General features: G+C 40.2%; 2 protein-coding genes across 3 annotated transcripts in view; both read right to left on the bottom strand.

Moving 5' to 3' along the window:
* Positions 1-12,249, bottom strand: part of LOC117480257 (ankyrin repeat and IBR domain-containing protein 1-like) — a 32,032-nt gene extending 19,783 nt beyond the window's left edge. The window contains exons 1-6 of the mRNA XM_034127514.1: positions 11,958-12,249; positions 9,528-9,812; positions 7,685-7,985; positions 6,484-6,666; positions 5,533-5,650; positions 2,517-2,725 (exon numbers count right to left, since the gene is read on the bottom strand). Coding sequence (XP_033983405.1) covers positions 2,517-2,725; positions 5,533-5,650; positions 6,484-6,666; positions 7,685-7,985; positions 9,528-9,715 — 999 coding nt within the window. The 5' untranslated portion in view covers positions 9,716-9,812; positions 11,958-12,249. The remainder of the gene's footprint in view (positions 1-2,516; positions 2,726-5,532; positions 5,651-6,483; positions 6,667-7,684; positions 7,986-9,527; positions 9,813-11,957) is intronic.
* Positions 12,250-12,972: 723 nt separating this feature from the next.
* eomesb (eomesodermin homolog b) lies at positions 12,973-17,990 on the bottom strand. 2 transcript variants are annotated; one of them, XM_034128146.1, is made up of 7 exons: positions 17,806-17,990; positions 15,999-16,618; positions 15,684-15,838; positions 15,314-15,435; positions 14,850-15,008; positions 14,518-14,579; positions 12,973-14,321 (listed from the first exon to the last, which is right to left on the bottom strand). In XM_034128146.1, exons 2-7 carry the CDS (start codon positions 16,517-16,519, stop codon positions 13,487-13,489), a joined length of 1,854 nt encoding a protein of 617 aa, XP_033984037.1. In that variant the 5' UTR covers positions 16,520-16,618; positions 17,806-17,990; the 3' UTR covers positions 12,973-13,486. The 2 variants fall into 2 exon arrangements, with proteins under 2 accessions (XP_033984037.1, XP_033984038.1); XM_034128147.1 differs by having other exon boundaries at positions 12,973-14,273.
* Between the last annotated feature and the right edge of the window lie 210 nt (positions 17,991-18,200).

The raw sequence follows: 18,200 nt of genomic DNA, 5'->3' as shown, positions 1-18,200 counted from the left end.
CCCACAGGTAGCAATGCCATTTCAAAAGCTTAAAAGTCCCATGTCACCAATGGCATGAAAACACAATGGATTTATTGAAAGGATCCGCTTTCCATTATAGTTGTGTCATATATCGCAGCACATATCTTTAGGCAAAGCACCCATTTGAGTATATCTATATCGTTTTTTAGCCGAGGACCCTTTACAAGATAATAATAATATAATATAATGAGATGATATAATGATAATATACTGGTTCTTAGAATGATTTGATGTAGGCCATTTTTACACTTCTATAGTACTAGTAATGTGAAAGAAGAACACGAGAGAAATATATTAGAAAGATAATATACATGTAGTAAAAATGTATAATTAATTTGAAATAGCTGCTGGTGCCTTTATAAAATATCAAAGGCAAATCAATAGAAAAGGGCTATTTTGAAATGCAATTAAGAACACACACACACATATATACATATAAAAAGAAGTGTAACGTTATGTGTTTCACTTTTAGTGCTACATAGGCTAAACTAAACACCGAGTCTGGTTTCTCAATAAATAATTTATAATGTAGAATGTGACCCCCTGGTAGAGTGCCACGGACCCCAGGGGGTCCCTGCACCACGCTTTGAGAATCACTGAATTAGAGGGAAATTACCCCCAACTTCACTCATTTAATTCAGGGCTTGAAAACACTATTGATCACTCCGGCTTTCCAATGAATTAGATAGATAACTTCTCTTTAATCTTTAAGTATTTATATGATCGCTTTCATTGTCTTTTAAACGCAATATATTTGTATCTATTTATTTGCTTGTTCCAGCCATTTCTTTTTGATCACGTTTTAAATGCAATCTTAATGTTTTATGAATGTGTTATGCCTCTGTAAAGCACGTTGAATTGCCTCGTGTCTGAATGGTACAGAGTATATACACTTTCTATGCTTCCAACCTCTTCTGGGAAAGCCTGGTTGTTATCAAACCCATTTTATATCTTCACTGCAGTCTTCTTCAGTGGTGATCCAACGAGACAAAACATCATCTCCCAAAAGGACATCTCACATTACCTGGCATCATTTCCATCCTGACAACTGTTCACAAAGGAGACTGCTGAGGAAAATGTCAAGCGTGTCTGATAATTATCAGGAACCCCCAGACAAGGTCAGCCTAATGGGAGGATCATTAAACAGGGGGGGTGCAGCAGTGGGGGAGTAAGGCTCAATAATGTCCTGTAGACATGCAGATTCTGCACGCACAGCTGTGGGAAATATGAGGGTTTGACAGCACACTTGCATGTCTATGACTTAGCTGTAGTTATTGCTAGCTCACAAAATGTGGGTTTTATCTTTTTGGTTGTTAAGTTGAACTTTTTAGAGAGTACTTGATACCTTTTTATGTTAGATGTAAAGTGGAAACAATTAGCAGACAGCGTTAGACTCCCACACAACATCTGGAGCGCTCTAAAGTTTGATGACTTATTATTTCATTATTAACACAAAAGGAGGAGTTTGCTATGGAACATTCCTTCTACCCTCTTTTGTTGTCCCTCTCATTGGCCTATAGACGGTAAAACTGTATACACTCATAACTTATTTAGAAAGTATTTTAATATTCTCTCTTGTTTAGAGCTAACACCATAATTAACGGACCCCTTCGTTCTCCTAGGAGTAGAGTAGTGCTGATTGTGTTTATGTTGGCGGGGGAGACTAACGGCATGAATACTAATGATCGCTAGCAATATAGTGCTGGGAAATAATGCAACATTATGCAGAAAGACAGGTGTGGCGGTGAAAATTAAAAGATATCAGCAAAGACACTTCAGGAAAATCTGTATCCCCATAAGGATTCAATTTTAAAAAACACTGGCGAACAGTTCTCATGGATACCCCGCCAGCTACTTCTTCTCCATGCTCTTACACAGCAGCTTCGTCCTCGCTGCTGGAGGAACTTCTTGGTCAGGGAAACAAGCTGCTCCCCGGGCCACTCTGATTCTAGTCTATTTCATCTAATGGCTCTTCATGGGTCGACACAGTAAAGACTTAACTCAAATGAGGTTGTCATCTTCTATATCTGCCATTTGAACTTTTCTTCCTATAGTTTAGGAAACAAAAGAAAGCCCTTGGAGGTGACTGTGTAAATTATTATTAGTGAGAGGTGGACTCCCACCAGTTCAGAATGAATGGTGAGGCTCATTTTAAGTGTGCAATTCAGCCATAATAGATTAATACTAATATACCACTGTATATATTGTAATATGCATCTTATATATTGTAGTACAATGTGCAAGTTTATACTTTAACTTCCTTTATTTATATAATTATTCTTATTCTATATATATTTTTAATTGGGCATTTTACTTTTACTTCTTGTGTTCATATAATATCTTAATTTTTTCTTTTTATTGCACATTCTTACTTTAAGTTCTTATGTTTGTATCATTATTTTAATTATGTGTTTTTATTCATTTTTTATTGTCACAAAACCCTGATTCTGGTTCTTTTGTATGTTTTATTGAACATTGTTGAAAGGGAACCTCACCAGAGAAGACTCCAGATCTGCAGGCATGAGGCTGATCTGGTCGGGGGAGGTGGAGGAGGAGCGGGTGTTGCGGGGCGTCCGGGGCGAGGGCAAGGTGTCCCATGCGTTGTAACCACTGGGGGGGGGGTGGGGCATCTGGACCCCTGAGCGCTGGCAGCATTCCTCAGCATTGCTCATCCAGGCCTCTAAGAGCTTCTCTCTGTCCCAATCTGAAGCAAAAATGTAAAGAAACTTAAAGAGAGGGAAATGCATAAAACCAAACCGAGAAAAATAATGCAAGTCAGTGAAATATCCAAAAGCTTTGTTATGAGCATGTGACATGAAGCATAAAAGGCTTTGGATGACAATCAAAAGAAAATTAAGCTGAGAGGGCAGAAAAGTGGAACTACTATATAAATGTCATAAAAGGCAAGTGCTTGTAAAGAAATTCCTGGGTCATTAAGTTTAAAAGACCAGTTGAGTTGTGCTTTTAAAAACAAAGCCCAACATATTATTGTAATGACAATACAGACTTGTTAACACCATGTGATAAGCAAACGGGCCCTGCTCAGTTACACAACACTGCTCTAATCTAGAATCACTGGACATGACAAACAAAAGTAGCCTTTATTTTGTGATCATATTTAACAAATCTTCATGAATAAAAAGGCATGGACAAACTGAATAGAGAGCACATGACCACATTCCATTTATCCTGATAAATAAGACTTTCTCTCAGCAATTGTTTTTCACCAATACAAAATGTATTCACATACAAATGTTTTTTGTTTGTAGGAATTGGTAAGCAGCACACAGCTGAATCCACTAAAGCCCACACAAATCTCACTCAAGTGGCTGCACTACCAACTGCTGATAGCATAGACCTGCTGCCATCTGGTTTCCTGTTTTAGAATAGCCGTTCGATCTCAGCACAGGAGCAGGTAGGAGAGCTCTCCAGTATTAATATTGAATGAGGTGAGGACTGTGCCCGAGTCAAAATTCTCTATGCTGAAATGTCCAAAAATAAGGAACATGAATCGATGAACTGTACAATCAGAAAATGATCAGCCTCCAGACACGTCCCAACACCAATCAAATGCCTCAGACTCTAAATAGCCTCGTTCCGATAATGAATATTCCCACAATTTCCCCCGTTTCCATTCAATTAAAACTCATCATTGATCTGTCTATCTTCCAGCTTTAGGACTTTCAAAGTAGTCTGATGATATGAAAAATGTTCATATTTAGTCTTCAATTTAGAATATTAGCTGGAAAATACAAATTGTCAGAAGCATAGACAGGCGGGCAGCTAAGCAGGAAATAGCAAGAAATGAGATAATAAAACTGAAAAAGACCAACATGTACATTTAAAAGTTTGGACACTTGTTTAAGTTTCAACAAGAAAATAATCTTATAAATACATTCAAAACCTCTTTCCCTGAAGATTACCAATAAGCCTTACATGTTCAATCCCTGTTAAACATAGAGAGAGTATTCCCATGATAGAGGTGAATAAACATAGCAATAATCTGGGTTCACTCTCCCTTCTAAGCTTCCAAAAGTATGTCTAATATGTAGCACACTGAGCTCAAGAGCCAGCCACTGAGCCAACTGAATTAAACAACGGGGCGTTTAAAGACTGAAAATCAACCACAAACTGTGACTCATTTTTTTTGAGTTCTCCACTAACATAATCTAAGCCAAATGAACTGAAGTGGGGAGATGCTTTTCAAAGGCAAATCAAGTCATTTAGTTTGAAGCATTTGAAGCGCTTCATGCACATTATCTTAGCTAGGTTAAGTGAAGCTAGTTGGAGAATTGGTTGCTTAAGGCTGCATATCAAGTCACAACTGTGACACTTTTACTCAGTTCTTGGCCAACCTAAATTACAAGAACATCAGAAAAAATGTCTTTGTGGATGAAGTGAAATAAATGAGCTTTACTTTGATTAAAACACTTTCACTGCATTAGTAACACATGCCTCTTGGAAGCATGTGTCTTCCATTTAATGACTCCTTAATGACATAGTAATATACTGTATTTCCTGTGTGGGTATGTACATAATGTTTGTTTGCAGAGTGTTACAAATATTTAACTTGTCTTTTACCTTAAACTACCCTTACTTCACACTCCAATAGATTTAATAAGGCAACTCAAATGTTACACCCTGTGTCACCCTAGACTCTAATCTCATACTTTATATTCCTCCTGGCATTACATCTACACTGGAAAGACAAACTGTGCGCAAGAAGCCAAACCATCAATATACATTATTACAACCTCAATGTCAGCATGCCGTAACTTATTTGTGATGTACAGAGATATAAGTTAACAGGATATGCTTACTAGTACATATACTTGCAGTAATATAGGATGTAGCTCAAGCGAGCAGAATTCTGCTGCACAATGGAAATGTGGAAGCTAGAACTCATCCCAGAGTTGTGCAAAGCTCATTTCAAATAGCAATACAAGCATAGAAAATATATTTATGCTATTACATGAAGCAGCCTGATGTGGAAAATGTTCTTTATAGTAAATGTGAAATGTGTAAGTACCCTATTTTTCGAATGTACCAGTGTTTTTCCTCACTTATTTGGTACGGAGGACAAGCCCACAAAAATAGCATTTAGAGCCTGGGACAGTGACTCTCTCCAGTGAGAGCAATACAAATGAAATTCTCTGAGATAACAAAGGCTGTTAACATCTTGCCCTTTTCACTGCGAGGAAACCACTGGAGTGTAGCATGAAGTTTATACGATATACGGCTTCTCTAATCTTGAAACAATATAACTATATACACATTTACCAACAGAATTTTTCGTAAACAGTGAAATATGGTTTGCTTAGTGAGGGTAAACTACGTGGGACAATTGGGTACACAGTAAAGAAACAGTTTTTGAAAGCATGTGCTTGTTTAAAAAGTGTATCGACTTGAATTGTGATTTTCAGTATCTTTTATTTTGACCAATAGGCTATCATATGTTAGTGTCTGTATAGGGGTGTGTGTGTGTGTGTGTGTGTGTGTGTGTGATAGTACCATGGGCACGTAGCAGAGCCTCTGCAGTGAAGAGAGGGGCCTGCAGCATGTCGGCTGTCTCCACTATCAGCATGTCCTTCAGCCTCCTCATGTCCTGAGGCCGCAGACCCTCGTACAGCTAGAGAGGGAAAGGGACAGAGACCAGAGAGGAGGGAAGGAGGGGAATACAAAGGAGGAAGAGAGGAAAGGATGCGATTAAGGATGGTAAGGATGCAGGTTAGCAGAGAAAAGTAATGACAGAGCAGAAGGAGCAACAGAGGGTGTGATTAAGGAGAAAGGGGGGGTGGAATGAGGGTGGGAGTAGATAGTTGTATTTGTTGAAAAGGGAGGGAGAGAATGCAATAAATAAAAGCAAATCAAATATAGACAATTGCTGATGCATGACTGAGCCAGGTCCAATGAGCTAACAGAGTGAGGGTGATAGGAGTCACATGCCTAATGGCAGACTGTGTGTGTGTGTGTGTGTGTGTGTGTGTGTGTGTGTGTGTGTGTGTGTGTGTGTGTGTGTGTGTGTGTGGTGTGTGTGTGTGTGTGTGTGTGTGTGTGTGTGTGTGTGTGTGTGTGTGTGTGTGATCAAAGCAAGTGTTAAATGTAACACTGGACTACAGCCAAACTGTGATGCACTTTCGTCGTCCTATAATTTAGTTAATCGACAGAGAAATTGTGAACTGAAAATATTTGGGTTTTGGACTGAAAAACAAGACATTAAAAAGTGTGACCCCGAAATACAAGTATGAACGTGTAAGAATTAGCATAACATTTCCAATTTAAAAGACATTAACCTTGGAACACTGAGATAAACATGTTTTGCTCTTTTCTGATAATTAATAGACCATTTTGATTAATCTATGAAATATTAGGTAGATTGATAAATAATGAACATAATCTATGTTGCAGCTCTTTCTGTGACTGAATAAAATGTACGGTGCCTCTTGGTGTGTTCATCTGTACCTCTCTTCGGTCAAGGGCTGCGTACTCTGCCTCTATACCCTCGGCCTCGGGGGCCAGAGAGAAGACCATCTGCGACTCCAGGCAGAGGGCCAGCTCCTTGTGGTGCTGCTTCTCTGCACAGTCACATGGAGTCTCGTGCTCTTCGTTCTCTGCAAACAGATCCGCTTCTCTCTGCACCAGGAACTGAGCAAGTGGAAACAAGAGGAATATTTGGCTTTGAAAATGGGGCACACACTATATGCAGGGGCTAAAAGTTTGAAACACCATAAGGACAAAAAGGAGTACCAGTTATTCTGTGTTGGTGGTGAAGAAAAGGCTACACAATTATGGGAGGAATGCTAATCCCAATTATTCTGATCTATCCTCTGATTTTTGCTCATTACTAACACATTTTCAGTTCCAGGGCCCATCTGTGGATTGCACTCTAAATAAGTACGTTTTTCCCCAGTTAGCAAAGGCTGAGTCACTTTTGGAAAATTGAATGACTTGTTCTGTCAAGTTAAATATTCTAAATATTTGTTCAATTCCTTCTGAATTCTTTTTGCTTAATTTAAAATATATGGGTTTCTCTCTTTGTATTAAACTAGTACACCCTGCCATTTTTTATTCTGCCTTTCTTTTTTCACATGCTGCAAATGGCATTTTGTTTTATATGCCAAACAAAGTTGTTTTCATTTCATTTAATCGTTTATTTGGCCGGGACAATGCACAGTGATGAACACTTAAAACATTAAAAATGTGTCAAGCGTAACAGTGCCAGATTTAGCTTTGAGCTAAACAAGTTTTGACGAAACTCAGGTCTTTCAGAGGTAGATATTCAGCTGAACACACTGATGGCCTAATTCATGTGACTTTTTTACGAGATGCATCTTGCCCCAGGGATTAATAAAGATGTTCAGTGTTGCATGACATCTTCTCAAACTCACAAAGCAGCCGTTGATCAAACGTTACGCAATGGACCTGAACGAAATGACACACATCAGCAAATATTCAGAGAACAAAAGGGCAGACAATGAATAATGTGTGTTAAATCATGGTTACTCTGTCCCCTTTTGACTTCTTTCCACTCAATTGGTTTACTGTCTATATGACTCTTTAGTTTCTATCTATGGAGTCTTCAACCTATACATTAAATGTCATACTTGAGAATATTTAACATTAGCCCAAACTGACAAATGTCCACAGGACTTTGAGACCTCACCTCCACACAAATCTTTATGCCTGAGGCAGCAGCGTAGTGCAGGCAGGTGTACTTCTTGTTGTCCGTGGCATTGACGTCAGCCCTCTCGTATTCTCCATGGTCCAGCTTTGCTCCGGTCCATGACAAGATGATTTGTAGAGCTTCAGCCCGACGATGTCTGTCTTCGTATGGCCGTGAGATCCGGGACTGCAGCGCCCCCTCTGAGGTCAGGATCTGAGGCCCCATGCAAAGAAGGTGCAGAGAGGTCTCATTGTGCACGTTACGCTTGTTAGGATTCCCATCTTTGCCCACAAGAAAAGACCTTTAAAGAAAAAGACAGACAGGAATAAAAGTTGATTAAAAGTTTTGCGATTGGCCCAGAAATGGCTTTGCCTGCTAATATCTGGGGCAAGCCAACTCATAATGGTTCTCATTTTATTATTATTAATAGGCGCTTTCACACCAAGTACTTTTCCCAGAAATAGTTCCCGGAACTTTTCCCCGGAACTTTCATTTCCTGGAACTATCTAGTAAATCGCGTTCACACCGGAATAAGTCACTGAGGGAGGATTAGGCAAATGAAGCCGCTGACGTCACTTCTTCTTCTTCTTCTGCTTTGGGTTTACTGGCAGGCCGCAAACAACTTCACGGCGTATACTGCCCCCCGAAGTCCCCGGCCGGAAGTCCCCGGAGTTGGGGACTGGCTTCAGTAGAAGCTGCTGGGACTCCCAGCAGCTTCTACTGAAGCCTTCCGAGTAAATCGCCAGAAGCGCCGACACCTCCTCATCTCCACCGCTCCCATATTTTCTTTTGTGTTGCCATAAGATAGTCTCTCTCCGTTGGTGCGCTGGGCTAATGCTAATGCTAATAATGCTAATGCGAGCAAATAAAATGGCGGCTTCACAAAAACTTTTCAGAGTTTTACGGGCCGTGGTTTGCAATTCGCCCAGCCAATCAGAAATTGGAACCTTTTTCTCCCCAGGAAAGTCCCTGCTCTCTAGCAGGGACTAAAAAGGGGTGAAAAGGTTCGCAAAAAAAAGTTCTAGTTCCAGATCTTTTTGGTGTGAACGCAAAATCGGAACTATCCCTGGGAAAAGTACTCACTCAAAAGTACTATTGTGCTTCCATCAAAGTAACCTAATATGTTTTACGATTATAACCCTATATTGCTATATGTTTGGAAGCCTACCTGTGGCCCTGTACGTTTTTGCATAGTAAAGAGGAAAACATTTGCATTAGAGTCTCAGCATTTCTGTGTTTGACGTGGAAACTGGAATAATCAGAATATCCCTTTATCCATCCATCAAGTCGTATAGTTTGGCTCCACTTCAGTGTGCATTTACCTGCTGACAGTATGAAACCCTTGTCATTTATTTACAGTCAGGTAGGAATGCAAAATTCAGCAAGCATCCCATTAGTGGGGAAACAAAACAAAAAAAACTCATGCAAGGTTGTTAGCTTGTTGGATGGGAGGCTTGTTGAGCCCCATCCTATTTCATCCCAGCGTGTTGCATTCCTGAGAGCTGCTAACAGATGGCTATGGGGTGAGACAGATGGGACAGAGACGTATGGAGGCAAAACATGAAAAATGTTCTCTTACGATGCAGCAAAACCGTAATAGATCAGATCAGCTGATCAGCAGCAAAGTGCTAAAAAATAAGTGATGTACTCAAAAGGACACTTTATATCTGTAATACTCTAAATGATGTCAAAGAATATAGAGCACAACAAATTAGCCCCTCATCCATCAACCCTTGGATTTCCATTTCTCACAGCCAGTCAAATATATGACAATCTAAATGTGTACAATATGTCAGTTTGCCCATGTATTTGTTTGATAATTGTATCTGGACCACATCCTTACCTGAGTAGGCGTGTCATGGCGTGCCGGGCAGCATAGTGCAGTGGAGTGTTGTGCTGGTAGGACTCTCCGTATGTGGAGTTTGGATCCAGAGCCTCCTTGAACTGCGGGTTGCTCTCATACAGATGGCAGGCCAGCATCTCATCCCCATTGATGAGAGCCTTACGGAACTTTGTCGCTATGTTTCCCATCTCTTCCTCTACCGTGGTTTCAAGGTGGGACTGACGCAGCAGCCTCTTCAGTCGTCTTCAACCTGTTCACGTCCAATAGGACAACATACTGAATGTCCTAAAGAAAAGAACAAAAACAGTAAGTTGGATTCCTTTATGGCAGTGTCCGAGTCCTAAAAGGCCTAAAGAACGATGAGTATTAATCACTTCCACTGCCTCAGAATCACAAGAACAAGTTGCATCTCCAAGGTTGCTCATGCTTCTGTGCCACAAGCCCCTGTGTCAGCATCCCCACGGCACTGTAAACCACCTCCTTGTGTTCGCCTTTTATTTTTTTGTTTTGAATTACTAAACATAGGGCCAACAAAGCTCACACAGAGAGAAGGACAAGACTTCCTCTTGCAATCACCGGGAGCTTCCGCCTCTCCATGCCAATACTGCCCATCCCACTGAGGCCAGGAGCCATTGTGGAGCAAGATATCCTCAGCTGAAGAACAACACGCAGCGAGTCAGCATTTCGCTTCCACCAGAGCACCATATGGTCATGACTGTTTGGGCGGTGTGAAGCTTTTATGTATTTTTGGTGTGCTACAGTACAAATCAACAGAACACAAGCATCCCCTTCAGCATGATATATTCTACCTAATGATAATAGGAATTCATACTGATTTCTTATCACCATGCAAATCCTTCTGCACAATGACGCTTTGTTAATTAAGTGCACAATAGATGGAAAAAATGCTTCCCGAGAACACCTACAAAGTATACATACACAACTCTCTTTAGGTTAGCAACAATCACAAAGGAAACCATTAGCGATTTTTGACATTCCTATTGCAGGACAATTGATTATGTTTCCGCAGCTTATGTAAACAGAGTAAAGAGTGTGGATAACGTGTGTGTGTGTGTGTGTGTGTGTGTGTGTGTGTGTGTGTGTGTGTGTGTGTGTGTGTGTGTGTGTGTGTGTGTGAGAGATAGGAAAAGGCGGGATTTCAGCTTTTGTAACCTTTTCCCAGGAATAGTGTTACTCACTGTAATTTGAGGATCGATTACATCACACTCTAACAACATAATAATATAACGGCTTGGAAAAAATAACATATTCATGCATTCAACGTGTAGGGCTAATTACTTAGTTTTGATATAGGTGCATTTGCAGATAATTTGTTTATACATTAAAAATATTATACATTTTCCATCAAGTTTCTCAAAGTCACGGTGTTTTATTTAAATTTCCTGTGACTCAATTCAAAATCCACATTTTCAGTTTTTTAAAACTTATTTAGAGAGGTGTGGTTTAATTTTAATAACACTTTCGGGAGATGTTATCTGTGATGCCATGTGACTTACATCATATGGTTTGGACAAAACAAATATATAAACTAGGGTTAATTAATATGTGTTAATACATTGCCATTTTAGTATATGACATCATCTTCAGCCATCCTTGCAATAGGAACTGTTCATTCGTATAACTTAAAACACCTAACTTACAAACACCACTAACACAAGTATAAGTCACTAAAACAAAAGTTATAACAAGGTTACTTGCCTTGCATCAATACATATGTGCCAAGCTTGTGCCATGTGATGCCATGACATCATAAACACTCACATTAAGACTAACAGAACATGTCCCACCTAGGGGAACACTTGTAAACACCTGATCTTTGAACACAGTTATATAACCTCATAGATGGCAACACAGATAAGGTAACTCTACAAATAACGAATTACATATCTGACAATTGAGACAACCCATGCTCCATGACAGCGCCCACAAGCACCTAACAATAGCTATAAAACATAATCAGCTAAGGACACTAACATGACATTAAAATGTAACAGTGTGTCTGCGTAGTGCCACTTGTCACTAAAGTCCTCCATGCAGGCCTTTCCCCATGTTGTGTAGTGTTTACCATTTTCGCTAGCTCCGACAGCAGCGTGTTGTGTTAATGAACAGTGCGTGATAACGCGTTGTTACATTTCTGGTTAATGACAACAACAACCAGTCAACTGACCTTAGATAACGTTAGCTGCAAACCATTCCGTTTGTTGAAAGGGCTTGTTTCAACCACAATACTCCTCGCTAGCTGGATGTTAATCATAAACATAAAAACATCATGACGCCAGTGTCTGCGTTGGCTAACGTCAGTGCATACGATAGCGGACCTGCTAGCAAGCTAACTGCACTGCTAGCCAACTTAGCTAGCACAGTTGATAAACTCACAGTAAACAATGAGTAACAAGTATTCAGACTTACACAGACGGTACATCTCGCCGTGGTAGACCTTAACTTGTGGATTAGCTGTCACTCGCTAGCACAATGAACAGAGGCTTTTCTTGTTAGTGAGGTAATCCATAAAAAATGTGTGCACGAAGCAATGATGTTGTTCCTGTCAACTCTTCGTTGACTCTATGCTGGCTGCTACGGGTTGCCAGGTTTCAGCACAAGCCCCAAAACAGGCGGGGATGGAAATGGCTCGTTTTCCGGACAGATTGAACTATGAACGATAAGCACACTGAGGCTATTAATTGAGTTTTACACCCTCAATTTACACTGTCGAAGTACTCTGGACAGACTATGAGAAGCAGTATTCCAAAAAGTGCATTTTTGTGTTAGTTCGTTCTTTCGGAAGCCCATTGTGTCCTTTTCCTGTTTATCACAAAGGCTCAGAATCAGAAGCCAGAAGCTTTCAGATTGAGTCAAATATAGCCTGCAGGTTGCAATATACAGAAAAGACATGAGATATTAAAAAGAAAAGAAAAAAAGTGGAACAAATTTAAATCCTCCATTGTTCGACTGTAGAGTATAGTTTTAGTATAGATTGAAATTGAGAAATAACCGAATTTTAATGTTGAATTCACTAAGGGACCTGTCAAATCAACAGGCTGTATTGATTGATTTTTGTAGCTGTGATTACAATAAAATGCCACTAGAGTGCGACAGAGTCCACGGAAACAAATCATGCTTTTCAAATGGGCATGAAGTTGTGCTTCGTATCACTTCAACCACCAGGACCTAATTGAACTTGAATTGAATTGGGGCTATGCATTTGTTAAAACATTTAACAAAAAATAAATACAAGCCTCATTGGTTAAATTAATTTAATTGGATTTACACACAATCACACTCCTTTGCATGTGCCGCTTCTTTATGTGCAATAAACCAATTTAAATGTAGATTTTGTTTATTCATGTTTTAAACAAATGTGTATAATACCCCATAATACATAAAGGGTATTGTATTCAAACAGACACAATGAACCATTCAGATACTCAGTAGAACACATATGCCTTTTATTATCAAATATCCGAACATTGTAATGAAGGTACAGCATATTATGTGTGCACGAATGTCATATTCACAGGCCTCCAATAAATAATTTGTAAACACATATCATCAGTGTAAAGGCAGATACAGTAATGAATGCACACTGAAAAACCTAAAAAATGCTTTGGCACTTTCAAAACTTAAAATACAGAGTTACATAAATGAGGTGGCGATAAAATATATTGTTCAGGTAAACAGAAGGACAGAATAGATAGAACACGCTAACACGGGACGCTTATTGTGCCTCCCATGCCCTTTAACCTTTTACTGTATGTCATATGAACTTTTTCTGTCTTACCACAAAAGGAAAAAAATATATATATTATCACAACATGTATCACTACCGAGACAAACTCTGACTGTCCACATATGAAAAGCAAAATATTATCTATTCTCATTTAAGGTGGCAGATGAAGAACAGCCAAAATGAGAGGAAAAACATTTCAGAGAGAAACCATTCAAGGGTTTGTGTAAAAGGAATAGTAAGCTGCCATGCCTTTGGATGAGGGGGCGTCTTTGATATAGGAGCTACTGTTGATGGCAGCAGAGGCCAAGTCCTCACACTTGATGTCAGAGCTTGAGTCCTCTGTGATGGGGCCATTGAGAGACAAGCGCCTTCGTTTGCATGCCGTTGAGTACGAATCTGCCTTGTCTAAGGACAGAGTTGATGGCTGAGTCTCTGTCCAGGAGGAGATCAGGCGTGCACTGCCGTTCACCTCCTCTTCTATCTGTGCTTTAACTTTGTCTAAGTCTTCTGAAAAACCAGTGGTGGTGCTGGGCCTAGGGGACCAAGGCAGGCTTGGAGAAACCTTCCTCTGGTATGCTGCTCGGGACCCCCAGCCTGCAGACATGGTGGTGAAGGGAGAGTCTGGGTAGTAGCTGAGAGCGTGGGATGTTTGCATGGATAGGGATTTGATACCATAGGGAAGCAGGGAGCTTGAGTATTCCCCATCATAGGGTGTCAGATCTAGCTTGTTGCTGGTGCTAGTGCCGCTTCCCCCTTGCTGCATGGAGGTGACAAACCACCTCTGCGAAGTGGCGTCCTCTGCCTGAGGTGAGAGGAGGCTGTTTGTCTGCGGCACCGCTCTCTCGCTGTTGTAGTAGCGATTCTGAGGGAGGTTATTGACAAATTGGTCCTGGAAGAGGGGCTGCATGGCGTACCGGGCCCCAGGGACAATCTGGTGTACACGGGGAGAGCTGGTAGGAGATGGTGTGAGGCGGTCGTTCTCTGGGGCTGCGTACATCCTGGAAAATATATGTACGTATGAACTTGAGGTCAAGGAAGGGCAGTGTCTGGGTAAAAAAAACATCTTTCAAAATGAGTTGGCAAACTCCCATGAAACAACAAAAAAAGTTGGCAAATTTAAGAAACCATTTACAACAGAGTTTGATGCAATAAAAAACTGAAAGCCCTATGTTGTAAACATTGTATTTTTACATTCAGTTTGTAATTCATTTATTGTGTATCAAATAAAGTAAAAATACTCACGAATCGTAATTGTCTCTGAATCCTTTGGCAAAGGGGTTGTGATCAATTTTCAGCTGTGTGATCTATAACAAAGCAAAATGGAAGGATACAATTAATATTTATATGTGAAGATTAGCAGAGAAAAATGTAAAGAAGCATCATGCAGTTACATTTCTACACAGAAACATAATGTTAACATTAGAACATGTCATCCAATGTTGAATTTTAATAAGGGAATTTACAAATACACTGGTAGAGCAGAACAAATACATTGTTGTAAAACAGGGATTTTAGTCGAAGCAATAATAACTTTCTATAGAAATACACAGAAGTGTGTTTGTTTTAATGCTTACATCAGTGTTCTGGTAGGCAGTCACAGCTATAAACTGGTTCTCTGGGAAGGTGAAGCTCTGAGTCTTCCCCTCACTGCTGATGTCCTCCACCCCGTCCTCCATCACCTCCACGATGTGCAGCCTGGGCTGGTACTTATGCAGCGATTGCAGGACAACCATCTGCATGTAAACACCATACAAACCATTACAATAACCAATATATAATCTACAAATGGTTTGGCCTAATTACGCAAATTAATTTTCTACCAAACACAAATAATGACGTTTAAAAAAATAAAAGTTTTTCATAGTTTTAAAATACACCCGAGTGTGCTATGGTTTTTTTCCCAACTTAAATGGTTTGCATGCACCGCATTATTAATAGATATTTGTTTTACTTTAAGATGTATTAAAAATACATTTCATAACTAATTATTTTAATATTCGGGAGGGAATTTATTTCTGTATTTTTTTATTTGCCATACCTGTGAAGTATTGATATTTGTTCCTTTGTTGTTCGTGAGTTTCAGTTTGCTGAAGGAGATCTCTTGTCTCATCCAGTGTGCCCCGGTGTTTGGAGACTCTGGGTGGATGTACACTTTGTTTCCTGAAATAAATAAATAAAGAGAAAGAATTTAATTTTTTTAATACGTGATTTTGCACACCTTATTTCAAAACTACCTTGAATGAAATTATTTTTTTTCAAATAAGAAATATTTTATTTCCCCGTTTCACTTATTTCCAAAGTTTTTATTTTTATAATTGAAACGAGATAGTTAGCCCTTAATGTATAACCCAACACGAACATCAATTCAACATCGAACTAAAGGAAATGTTGAAAAACAGTTTCAGTACCTTGGCTGCTGTTGTCTGCCTTCCCACAGGTCACCCACTTGCCACCCTGAAATCTCCAGTGGTTAGGGTCCGCCAGCACCACCTCCACAAACACGTTGTAGTGCGCCGTCAGGTTGAGACCAGCTATGTTAAAACTGAGAAACGGAAACATCCGTCTGCAGACACACAGCAAAATACAACAAATTACAGAAAGTTTTAGCATAACAAAAACATCTCCTTGTTTCCGAGCAAATAAAGATATTATTCATGAATAGACACGGCACTAAATCCCTATGAAAATCACTAAAGATACACCCTCCTGACCCTCCATCTCACCTGCCCTGCTTGGTGATTATCATCTCGGTCTGGTGCCGGTGGAACTTGAGCCACAGCGGCCGGTTGCAGAGGTAAACCTGGGCCCTCATCCCCGGGCCTGTGGTGGGTAGATTCAGGTTGCTCAGAGCCGAGCCGGAGCTGGCGTAGGGCGGGTAGAGGCAGCCGGGGCTCTGCCCGAGCTGGTAAGCCGGGCTGAAGTGACTGCGGCCGGAGGAGGGGGGAAACCCCGCGGGAGGCAGCACGGAGCCCAGGTGGAGAGATGAGGGGTACCTGGTGGCGCTGGACGGGGTGTACACCGTCCCACTGGGGGTGTAAGGGATAAAAGAGCAGGGACTCGGTGTTTCTGGACTTTGTTTAGAAACAGTAGAATGGAGGTAGTATGAACGGTCTGCACCCATCCCGTGCTCTGTGTATCTGCTGCCAGCCGCCGGGTCCTCCGCCTCTACAGCCGGAGACTTGCGCCTGTCCCCGGCTGCCTCCTTAGAGGAGAAGCTGCTGCTCTCCCCTTCAGCGCCGAGCATGACTGGTTTGTTGCCTTGTATTAGAGATTAGTTTCTTACTTCGATCCCAGGTGAGATGGTTCTTTTTTCCAGGAGTCTCATGCGAGCATCCACACCAGTCTGAAGACAGAAACATATGACATGCAGTTAATAGCAGCCCATGAAGTTAGTGGGGTCGGTTACCTGGTTTACCATAACTTGAAAGGCCTTAAACTGGTGCCATAATAAGCATAGACGAACAAAATAGTAATCCGTCTTCAAAGGAAAGCCATTATCACTTCTTCCTGGGTGATTCAGGGTGTGGTTCAAAACTTGAACTGATCATTTTATTGTCTATAACAAATCACTGACTTTAAAGTAGCCTACGTCATATTTACCATAGACCTCCGTTTCTATTTCTCCTTTAGTTATTTGTCTTCTTTTTTTTTAAATCAGATGAAAATTGTTGATATAATTAAAGGTAATAAAATAAGCTGTCGTGGCCACTAAAGTCAATAGTTCAAATACAACCATAACAAATAGGCCTATATGTAAGCTAACTAACTAACTAACAGACCAAATCAAAAATAAATTATGATACTTTCAGGTGGTTAACCTCCTCGAGATTTCTCGTTAATCTTACGACAAATTATACAATTTTGGTGGAGTAACTTTGTAATATAAATCTGAAGTGAAAGCTCTTCTTGAAATTAGTGCAACATTTGAAATGTTCAATTTGAACCGCAAACATTGTAGTAACTCAAATTGTTCTTATAATGGCTTTTCATATTTTACAAGATAATCACACATAGGCTAATTACGAAACGCTTTCAGATCCGTATTTATTATTTTATCAACACACAAATAAATGTAAAAATGTAGTGACTTTCTAGATAATAGACAGGATGCTGTTAATCCTAACTTATTATTCAGAGATAATGAATTTGCATTCATTCAATTCTGAAACGACTCTGTGTCCCAACGGGATACCCAACGTGAAATAGAGAAATAGCCAATTATGTTTCCGTTTGAAGAAACCTGTGATGTTGGTTAGATCAGACAGTTCGGCGTGAGAAAACGAGGAAAAAAAACAAATGTGAAATATCCTATCCAAATAAAAGAAAATACGTTAAAAAAAAAGATGTGTATACAATCAAATGTGGCTCAATTGCCTGTAAATCATTTCAAATTATTTAAGGTGTATTTTGGAGCGATTACAGTTGCCATGTATATTCTATTTCAATTTTAAAATGATCAAGTGTTTAATCAAAGTGGCATGCATTCAAAGGTATTCATTTTTATCTAAAAATACAAATATATAAACTTACCAAGGGAAAATGCCTCCTGTTTTCGTTTGAAAATCAAGTTCAAGCGAATAATTTCAGCGATAAAAACTTAGGCAACATCAATGCGCGAAGTAGCCTTCTCATCTGAGTCCATAGCAGCACAGGACAGCATGTCGGAGTAAAAGTAAAGCCTGAGTCATGAGGAGGAGGAGGATGCTCTGAGAGGAGAGGCGCTCTCTCTGTGTGGCCATAACGCACAGATAGCAGCCTATTATCAGATTCTCCTCTGATCTCCAGGGGAGGGGCATCACATCACTGCCAGGGTATATACGAGTGAGGCTCTTCCCCAATTCATTAGTCTCGTCCTCCTCAGATACACCAACAAAAACTCTCCCTTCAGGGCTTAGATGGTTCCTTTAGGGGCCTGTATTGCAAAG

The sequence above is a fragment of the Trematomus bernacchii genome, unplaced genomic scaffold (genome assembly GCF_902827165.1).
Source record: "Trematomus bernacchii unplaced genomic scaffold, fTreBer1.1, whole genome shotgun sequence".
Classification (NCBI taxonomy): Eukaryota; Metazoa; Chordata; class Actinopteri; order Perciformes; family Nototheniidae; genus Trematomus; species Trematomus bernacchii.
This window is presented reverse-complemented; position numbering and strand designations above follow the sequence as displayed.

What these genes read in the sequence shown, in the direction of transcription:
- eomesb (XM_034128146.1), bottom strand. Translation starts at nt 16,519, where the DNA reads ATGCTCGGCGCTGAAGGGGAGAGCAGCAGCTTCTCCTCTAAGGAGGCA. An exon ending in CAAATATCAATACTTCACAG is followed by an intron (nt 15,009 to 15,313) that starts GTATGGCAAATA and finishes GTTTACATGCAG; the next exon opens with ATGGTTGTCCTGCAATCGCT. An exon ending in CTGCCTACCAGAACACTGAT is followed by an intron (nt 14,580 to 14,849) that starts GTAAGCATTAAA and finishes GCTTTGTTATAG; the next exon opens with ATCACACAGCTGAAAATTGA.